The 8974-nt window shown below is 53.3% G+C and overlaps 2 protein-coding genes across 7 annotated transcripts in view; both read left to right on the top strand.

Moving 5' to 3' along the window:
- USF1 (upstream transcription factor 1) overlaps positions 1-3732 on the top strand; it is an 8519-nt gene extending 4787 nt beyond the window's left edge. For 5 of the 6 annotated variants that reach the window (XM_006163098.3, XM_027766183.1, XM_006163101.3 and 2 more), the window contains 6 exons: positions 265-460; positions 713-800; positions 933-991; positions 1139-1233; positions 2693-2821; positions 3008-3732. In XM_006163098.3, the coding sequence (XP_006163160.1) occupies positions 265-460; positions 713-800; positions 933-991; positions 1139-1233; positions 2693-2821; positions 3008-3097 (657 nt within the window). In that variant the 3' untranslated portion in view covers positions 3098-3732. Of the gene's footprint in view, positions 1-264; positions 461-712; positions 801-932; positions 992-1138; positions 1254-2692; positions 2822-3007 lie in introns of all 6 variants that reach the window. The other variant, XM_027766184.1, reaches the window with a different exon arrangement.
- A 222-nt stretch (positions 3733-3954) lies between these two features.
- On the top strand, positions 3955-5353 carry TSTD1 (thiosulfate sulfurtransferase like domain containing 1). Its single transcript, XM_006163097.3, has 4 exons — positions 3955-4108; positions 4327-4449; positions 4907-5069; positions 5158-5353. Exons 1-4 carry the CDS (start codon positions 4033-4035, stop codon positions 5207-5209), a joined length of 414 nt encoding a protein of 137 aa, XP_006163159.1. The 5' UTR covers positions 3955-4032; the 3' UTR covers positions 5210-5353.
- Positions 5354-8974: the final 3621 nt, after the last annotated feature.

Below are 8974 nucleotides of genomic sequence, written 5' to 3'. Positions count from 1 at the left end.
TCTCCCCTGCCACTCAGTCCATGACCCAGGTACAGGGATGTGGGCTGGGGAGGGGACTGGCGCGCTGAGCAGTAAGATGAAAAAGGAACAGTGGGCTGGGGTGAAGCTAGGACTGGTGAGGCATGCAGGGCTACTTCGTCCCAAGGCGCTAGGCTCTCCCTTCTGGATGTTTCTCCCTCTCTCTCCCAAGGAGTAGAAGCAGAGATCCAAGGGGCAGAAGTGTCTGACCGCCTCTGGACCCTGTTCTCTTGCTCCCTTTCCCAGGCGGTGATCCAGGGTGCTTTCACCAGTGATGACGCAGTCGACACCGAGGGCACAGCTGCTGAGACGCACTATACGTACTTCCCCAGCACTGCAGTGGGAGATGGGGCGGGGGGCACCACGTCGGGGAGTACAGCTGCTGTCGTTACCACCCAGGGCTCAGAGGCACTGCTGGGGCAAGCGACCCCTCCGGGCACTGGTGAGATGCTGCATGAGGATCCGGCCAAGGGGCTGGGGTGGGCGGGGAACGTGACTGGTGGGCAGGGGACGTGACTGGTGGGCAGCAGGTCTTCGTGGCCCTGTGACTGCTAGCTGAGCAGGCAGTAGGTGAGGGGCTGCTTTTCTCGCAGGAAGAAGCAGGATCTCTTTAGAGATGGGTCCCAGCCTTGGGCTTAGGGAGGGGACGTTCCTAGTCCCTTGTCCTCACAGAACCTACCCTGCATCTGCCCAGGTCAGTTCTTCGTGATGATGTCACCACAAGAAGTACTGCAGGGAGGAAGCCAGCGCTCGATCGCCCCCAGGACCCACCCTTACTCCCCGTGAGTGGCTTTGTTTCTTCTCGGTGACCATGAGCGGATCTAATACCTGCTGCGTCTTACATAATTCTTTACTCCAAACTCCAACCGAGCTGTTTCCTCCCTTACTCTGGCCCTCGTGGGCTCTGTTGTCAGGAAGTCAGAGGCTCCTCGGACGACTCGAGACGAGAAACGCAGGGCTCAGCATAATGAAGGTAGGCGTTGTCCCCATGTGGAGCTCGGAGCTGCCTGTCGGGACTGGGAACAGCAGTGATGTCTGAGGGGAGGAAGGGTGAGTAGTTCACCCTGGGGCCTGACGTGAGTTTTCACTGAGTCACCCAGTCTTCCTCTTTGCCCCACAGTGGAGCGCCGCCGCCGAGACAAAATCAACAACTGGATCGTGCAGCTGTCCAAGATCATCCCAGACTGTTCCATGGAGAGCACCAAGTCTGGCCAGGTCATGGACAGACCCTGGAAGTGGGTGGACACCTGAATTCCTTCTCCTGCTACTGTCAGAAATGGGAGCGAGAGGGACCATCTGCTGATGGTGTAATGGTTACGTTACTGGACTCCCACGTAGTTGACCGTGGTTCGAGTCTCGGACCCAGCAGCTTAAAACTCCTGCTGGGCGTGTGTGCTCAAGATCCTGAGGAGAGGGAACCAGCAGTTAGCGTAATGGCTATGTCGCTGGACTCCCACATAGTCGACCGCGGTTGGCGTCCCAGACCCGGTGGCTTAAAACTCATGCCGGCCGCGTGTGCGTGCGTGCCCAAGATCCCGAGAGGAGAATGGAGGAGAAGGGATTGCGGCGTGACCATCCCCCCTGCGGGGTGATTTCTCGCTTTCTGTCTCTCTGTCTCTCTCTGTCTGTCTGGTGAGCACATGTGCCCTATAATGAAAAACCTCTCCAAAAAAAAAAAGATCCTGAGGAGAATGGAGGCGAAGCGGTTGTGGTGTGGCCATCCCCCCGGGGGGTGATTTCTCACTTTCTGTCTCTCTCTGTCTTTCTAGCAAGAGTACAGGCCCTATAGCAAAAAGAAAAAAAGAAAGAATGGGAGCGAGAGAGGGGCACATTGCGCAGTTGTCTTTTGTTACCCCTCTCTGAGGTTCCTGTACCCCTGGGAGGTGTTACACCAGCACCCTCAGGGGAAATGAGCTTCAGAGTGTGAGCATGCTTGGGGGAAGCAAGCTAGATACATGGGTACTTCAAAAAGTTCATGGAATTTGGAATTTAAAGTTTGAGTTTAGGGCCAGCAGGTGGCGTGCAGGTTAAGGTGCTGCACTCCCTATGGCCCATCATGGTTTGAGTCTAGGACCCAGCAGCTTGAAAATCACGCTGGGTGCATGTGAATGTGTGCCCAAAATCATGAGAAGAGACTAGATGAGAAGGGACTGCATTGTGGCCTTCCCCTGGGAGTGGGGGGTGATGGCTTACCTTCCTGCTCTCTGTCTCTGGTGAGTACACATGCTCTATGGCAAAAACCTAAAATAATAGTAATAATAATAATAATGAAGTATGAGTAATTTTGATGCAAAAATTTGAAATCCATGCATAGATTTTCGTATATACATTTTCCCTCGAGGTTTCTGAAGACTCCCCCTTTTTCTGAGAGAGTTTTGCTATAGGGTGTGTGCACAGGAGAGACAAAGCGAGACAGAGAGAGAGAAAGCTAGAAATCACCTCCCAGGGGAATAGTCATACAACAATCCCTTCTCCTTTTGGGGTTTTGGGCACACACACACACACACACACACACACACCCATTGTGAGTTTGAAGCCACCAGGTCCGGGACTTGAACTGCAGCTGGCCATGTGGGAGTCTAGCACCTTAACCACTATGCCACCTGCTGGTCCCAAGACCCCTTGTAATTTAAATGAAGACTGGGATCCTCATTTCTTTGGCTTTGTCCTGCAGAGTAAAGGAGGGATTCTGTCCAAAGCCTGCGACTACATCCAGGAGCTGCGGCAGAGTAACCACCGGCTGTCTGAAGAGCTGCAGGGGCTGGATCAGCTGCAGCTGGACAACGACGTGCTCCGACAGCAGGTCAGCTCCTCCCTCCAGGCACCCCTCCTCCACCCCCGTAGCCACTGATCGAGTGTGAAACTCCCAGCTTTGTTCAACAGAGAGGGGTTCACCTGTTGCCCTCTCCTGTGTGTGTCTGGGTCAGTTCAGGGGATTGGCTTGGCCACCTCCTCTTCCACTTCCCCTTCTCACCTCCTTCCCGCTCAGGTGGAAGACCTTAAAAACAAGAACCTGCTGCTGCGAGCTCAGTTGCGGCACCACGGACTAGAGGTCGTCATCAAGAATGACAGCAACTAACTCTGGGGAACCCGGGGCTTCAGCCCGAGGACTGCAGACAGCCCAGGAGCAGCAGGCGAACCCGTGCCCCTTTCCTTCACCACCCACTTCTGGCATGGCACTGGGGGGAGTTCGGAAGGCGTGTCTGAATGGAGGCCCTGTGGTGTGGCAACTTGCAGTGGGGTGAACACACGTGGACATGCACTGACAGCCTCGCCCTCCCCCTCCATGCAGCCCCCGGGCCCTTGTGCCCCTCTTGCACAATGCATGTGCTGTCCCATGCTGGATCCTGGACATCCTCAACTGGGGGCTTGCCCTGTGCTTGCTTAGGGGGCCCGGCGAGATTCTGCTGACAGGTGATGCCCTGGCTTGGCCCAGGACTCTGGCACTTCCATCGGTTCTTCCTTTTTTCGGAGCTGGGTTCAGAAGTGCGCTGGGACCAGGTGGAAGCAAGCAGTGGGGGAAGCATGCTTAGTCGTGGCTTCTACCCCTTCAAGAGGAGGCTGGCCAGGAGTGCCAAGGCCTCTGGAGAGGTCTCAAGCCAGGGAGAACAAGAAGCAGGGGCCCACATGGGGCCTTCCCCCTCGTGGGTGTGGTTCTTTTGTTTTTCATTCTTTCTTTTCTTTTTTTTTAAAGATAAAATTGTTAAGAACCATGGTTGTCTACCTTCCCTCCCTTTGTGGGCCCTAGGGCAGAAGGGTGGGGACACACTGCTCTCTGACCTGTAAGAGCTGGGCCCAGTGTAGGGTGGGGTGCTGTCCTTATATTCATCACCCTGAGTCCTGGTACTTGGGCCGGCCCACACCTCGTTTCTAGCTCACGCTGGACGGTCTCGAGGATTTCTCCAGTGAGCAGGTGTTAGCACCTTCAACAGGTGCCGCGGGAGGAGGGGTGGTGGTGCAGGAGGCGTGTCTTCACTTCCGGTTCCGGTCTCGCCTCCGGGAACGAGCTGGAGGATGCAGGGCAAGCCAAGGGGGCGGGCCGGGGCTGCGTTCCAGCTATTCCGTATTGCAGCGCGCACCATGGCTGGAGGTACCTGCGGGGAGACCTGGGGGCTGTCCGACATAGGACCCCTGGCAGTGCGCGGAGGTGTCCGGGATGGAAGAGTTCTTGGAGGGAAGGGCGGAGGGACGCGGCTGAGAGGTCCTCCTGCACACCTGCACCGTACTGGGGCGCTGCCAGGCGAGGGGGGGCGCCCCGGCTGCCCTGCCTCATACCCCGCACCCCTGAGGACTCTCCCTCTTCCTCAGTGCCCACGGTCTCGCTCCCCGAACTCCGTTCGCTCCTAGCCTCCGGCCGGGCCCGGCTCTTCGACGTGCGCTCGCGGGAGGAGGCGGCCGCTGGAACCATCCCGGGGGCGCTCAACATCCCTGGTATGGGCGCCCCGGGGCGGGGGCAGTGGAGACAGCCCAGGAGGGTCTTAAACACCGAGCCCGCCTCACATAGGATGGCGTGGGGAAAGCACTGGCTAGGGGTCCTGCATTTTTAAGCCTGCCCTCGGCCTCCCTACAGAAGGGCTGATTGGAGGAGGATCCTGGCGGCCGAACTGACCCATCCAGTCTGAGGGGATCCCTGGAGGGGAGAGGAGCAGGCGAGCTTCTCTGACCTCCGGGCTGCCTGGCGGTCTCCTGCGCCGCCGCCTTGCGCCTCCTCGCGGCTCCGGGAGAGGCTCACCTCCCAGGCAGCTGGGCTGTTTCTCTTCCCTGAGGCTGGGGTGGGGGGGCCCCTGGATAGTGCTGGATCACCGGGACCCGGCCCTTCCAGGCCAGACCTCGGAACCTGAGTGCCCACTGCAGGCTTCCCATCCCAGCCTCTGACTCCTCCTCCCAGTGTCGGAGCTGGAGGGTGCCCTGCAGATGGAGCCCGCTGCTTTCCGGGCGTTGTACTCCGCCGAGAAGCCAAAGCTGGAAGATGAGAATCTCGTTTTCTTCTGTCAGATAGGCAAGCGGGGACTGCAGGCCACGCAGCTGGCCCAGAGCCTTGGCTACACCGGGTATGGACCAGGCCTGGCTTCCCATGTGGGAAGGAGTGGTGGACTGCCTGCTGCCCCACCCTCCCCTCACCCCGCTTTGTCTCCACAGGGCTCGCAACTACCCTGGGGCCTACAGAGAATGGTTGGAGAAGGAGGGTTAGGTCACAGGTGGCTTAGTGATGGTCACTCTCCACCCCGTGGCCGCACAGCCAAGGGTGATGAAGGGGTGACTTGATGGGTTGACAACTCCTGATGACCGAGCTGTGCACACAAAAAAAGCATCCAATAAAGAGCATTTAATCAAACTATTGGAAGCACTAATTTGTCAGGTGGACCCAAAACAGTTGTCTTATTTTATAAATCAATAAAAATTTTTAAAAATTTAAAAATTAATTTTAAAAATTAATTTATTTTAGGAGCCAGCGGGTGGTGTCATGGTAAAGTGGTTGGATCCCATATGGCTGATGATGGTTAAGACCCAGACATCAGGGCTTGAAAATCATGCTGGGCACCTGTTCAGTGCATGCCCAAAATCCGGAGAGGGGATTAGAGGAAAAGGAATTGCAGTGAGCCAACTCCCCTGGAGGGTGACTTCTTACTTTCCCTCTCTGTCTCTTTCTGGCAAGCACATGTACCCCATAACAAAAATAGAAAGCAAGGAACCAGCGGATGGTGTAGTGGTTTCATCTCTGGACTCCCATGTAGTCTACTACAGTTCGAGTCCCAGACCTGGGAACTTGGGACTCATGCCAGGGGCATGTGTGCATGTGCCCAAGATCCTGAGGAGAAGGGATTGTGGCGTGGCCATCCCCCCTTGGCATGATTTCTTGCTTTTTGTCTCTCTGGTGAACACATGTGCCCTATAGCAAAAATCTCTCTCAATGCATACAAAAAAAAAAAAAAAAAAAAAACCATAAAGCAAAATGAAACCATTGTTTCAGTTGAGAACGAACATCAGAATCAACAGGTAGCTTAAAAATAAAACCTGGGCCCTAACCCAGATTGAGAATCTGAAGGGTGGGGCTGGGCTTTAGTAGTTTCAAGTGGCCCCCCCCGCCACGTGATACTTTTTTGTTGTTTTACTAGAGGGCATGTGTGCTTGCCAGAGACAGACAGGGAGAGGAGAAGGTGCCCTCCATGGGGAATGGGGGAATGGTCACATCTCCTGCATTTCTCCCTCCTTTTGGGATTTTGGGCACACACTCCTGGCTTGTTTCTCAAGCCTCTGGGACTGGGTCTCCAGCCACATGGCTGGCCATGTGGGATCTGGCTGCCTTAACCAGGCCACAGAGCCCATTCCTCAGGTGATGCTAATAAGCACCCAGGAGCAAGTACCAGTGCAGTAGACCAGAGATCGGCAGCTAAGGTCCTGCTGACTGCTATGGTGACCATTTGGTTACGTATTGCCTATTGCTGCTTTTCTTTTCTTTTAGGTTTTTGCGGTAAATCATGTGTGCTCACTGGAGAGAGAGAGAGAGAAAGTGAGAAATCACCCCTTAGGGGGCATGGTCATGCTGCAATCCCTTCTCCATTCTCCTGGGATTTTGGGCACGCACATATATGCACCGGACATGATTTTGAAGCTGCCAGATCTGGGACTTACACTGTGGTCAGTCGTGGGAATCCAGTGCCTTAACCACCATACCACCTGCTGGCCCCTATGGCTGCTCTTTTTTTTTGGAAAGATTTTCACTATAGGGTGCGTGCACTCGCCAGACAGACAGAGAGAGACATAGAGACAGAAAGCGAGAAATCACCCCCCAGGGGGGATGGCCACGCCACAATCCCTTCTCCTCCATTCTCCTCTTGGGATCTTGGACATGTACGCACGCGTGCCCAGCGGGAGTTCTAAGCCACTGGGTCCGGGACGCAAACCGCGGTCGACTACGTGGGAGTCCAGCGACATAGCCATTACGCTAACTGCTGGTACCATTTTTTTTTCTTAATGAATAGTTTATTTACTTTTTTTGTGAGAGTGAACTACAGAGAGATAAACAGACACCCTCTACAGTGTCACACAGCCATTCCTCCCAGCCTCCCGAGCCAGCCACAGTCATGAGTGCACCTGCCCAGTGTGTGCGTACAGGCTGGCCAGAGGGCTGAACCCACAGGCTTTCACAGGGGTCCAGCGTCACTTGAGCAGCGTGTTGCCCCTGCACTACCTTGTGGCTGCTTTTGTGCAAATAGTAATAGTAGTAGTAATAAAAAGCAGAATAGTAGCAATAGAGATTGTATGTCCCTTAAAGTCTAACACTTTTACTCTCAGCCTTTCATAGAACTGTGTCTTTCATTTCTCTAGACCTTCAGCTGCTCGGCCTCAACCCCAGTCCTTCAGACTGAATCACTGGGATGAGGAAGAGAAACGGTGACCCCAGGCCCTCAGGGGAAGGAACGGAGGGCCCCACCACCCTGACTGATGTGTCATGCACAGACTGCAGGAGTGAGGAGCCCTTCCTGTGCCACTTAACCCAGGGCCCTGTTGTTGTTTTTTTCTAAATAATTATTTATTATTTTTTAATTTGCTACAGGGCATGTGAAGTCACCAGAGAGAGATACAGAGATGTGGGGGGGTGGGATGAGAAAACAAGTCCCCAGGTCCAGGATTTGAACCATGGTCAACCATGTGGGAGTCCAGCACCCTAACCACCACACCACCTGCTAGCCTCCAGGCCCCTGTTTTTATCCATCCTGACCTCTGATTCTATGCTAGATTTCACAAAAATTAATTGGTTAAATACAATGAAATAGCAAATGCTTATTGAAACAAAAATTCAGCACTACCTTGTAAATATAGAACTTTCTAGCCATGTGGGAGTCCAGCGCCTTAACCGTGGTTTGATGCATACCCTTTGAGACCTTTTAAACATACACATTTTTAATATATGTTTATATTTAGGGCATGAGTGCTTGCCAGAGAGAGAAGGGGAAAGCACTCCCCAACGGGACATGGTCATGTCTCAATCTTGTGTCCATTTCTCCATTCTCTTGGGATTTTGGGGCATGTGCACACACTTGCCTCATGTGTTTTTCAGACTGCTGGGATCAGGAGTTGGTCGGCAATGTGGGATCTAGCTCCCTTAAACATGAGGCTACAGGGCCAGCACACCTTTTATTTTAATGGCAGAGTCTTTTTCTTTTTAAAATTTTAATGGCAGCATTTTCTGTTTTTTTTTTTTTTTTTTTTCCATAGAGTATATGAAGTTGCTGGAAAGAAGCAGAGAAAGGGAGAGGAGGAGATGAGAAAGCACCCTCCCCAGGGGGATGGTCACACCTCAGTTCCCTCTCAATTCTCCTCTTGGAATTTTGGACACACACAAACCTGGCATATTTTTCTTTCTTTCTTTCTTTTTTTTTTTTTTTAATAATTATTTATTTAATTTTACTTATTCATTCAGTCCTTTTCATTTGACCAGAGAAAGACAGACACACAGAGAAAAGGAAAGTGAGAAAGCAAGCCACCAGGTCTGGGACTCGAACAGTGGTTGACCATGTGGAAGTGTCCAATGTCTTAACCACCATGCTACCTGCCAGCCCAAGCCTAGTATGTTTTTCAAGCTATCAGGTCCAGAACTTGAACTGCACAGTTAGCGATATGGGATCCAGCCACCTTAATCATGATGCTACAAACCAACCCGTGTCTCAGGGTTTTGTTTTTTGTTTTTTTTTTTGCTATAAGGCACATGCACTTACTGGAGAGGCAGAGCCAGAGAGGGAAAGTGAGAAATCACCCTCCACCCCAGGGACGGGGAGGGGGGCACAGGATATGGCCATGCTGCAGTCTCTTCTCCTCCATTCTCCTCTTGGGATCTTGGGCATATACACACATGCCCCTGGTGTGTTTTTCCAGCCACCAGATTCAGGATTCAAACCACAAATTCGGCCATGTGGGAATCCAGTGCCCTAAACAATATGCTACTTGCTGGCCC

The sequence above is a fragment of the Tupaia chinensis genome, unplaced genomic scaffold, assembly GCF_000334495.1.
Source record: "Tupaia chinensis unplaced genomic scaffold, TupChi_1.0 Scaffold141389_1, whole genome shotgun sequence".
Lineage (NCBI taxonomy): Eukaryota > Metazoa > Chordata > Mammalia > Scandentia > Tupaiidae > Tupaia > Tupaia belangeri.
This window is presented reverse-complemented; position numbering and strand designations above follow the sequence as displayed.

Bases quoted from the DNA above. Each gene is read 5' to 3' on its own strand.
- TSTD1 (XM_006163097.3), top strand. From the start codon at position 4,033: ATGCAGGGCAAGCCAAGGGGGCGGGCCGGGGCTGCGTTCCAGCTATTC. The intron at 4,109-4,326 runs GTACCTGCGGGG...CCTCTTCCTCAG, and splicing joins AGCGCGCACCATGGCTGGAG to TGCCCACGGTCTCGCTCCCC. The intron at 5,070-5,157 runs GTATGGACCAGG...TTGTCTCCACAG, and splicing joins CAGAGCCTTGGCTACACCGG to GGCTCGCAACTACCCTGGGG.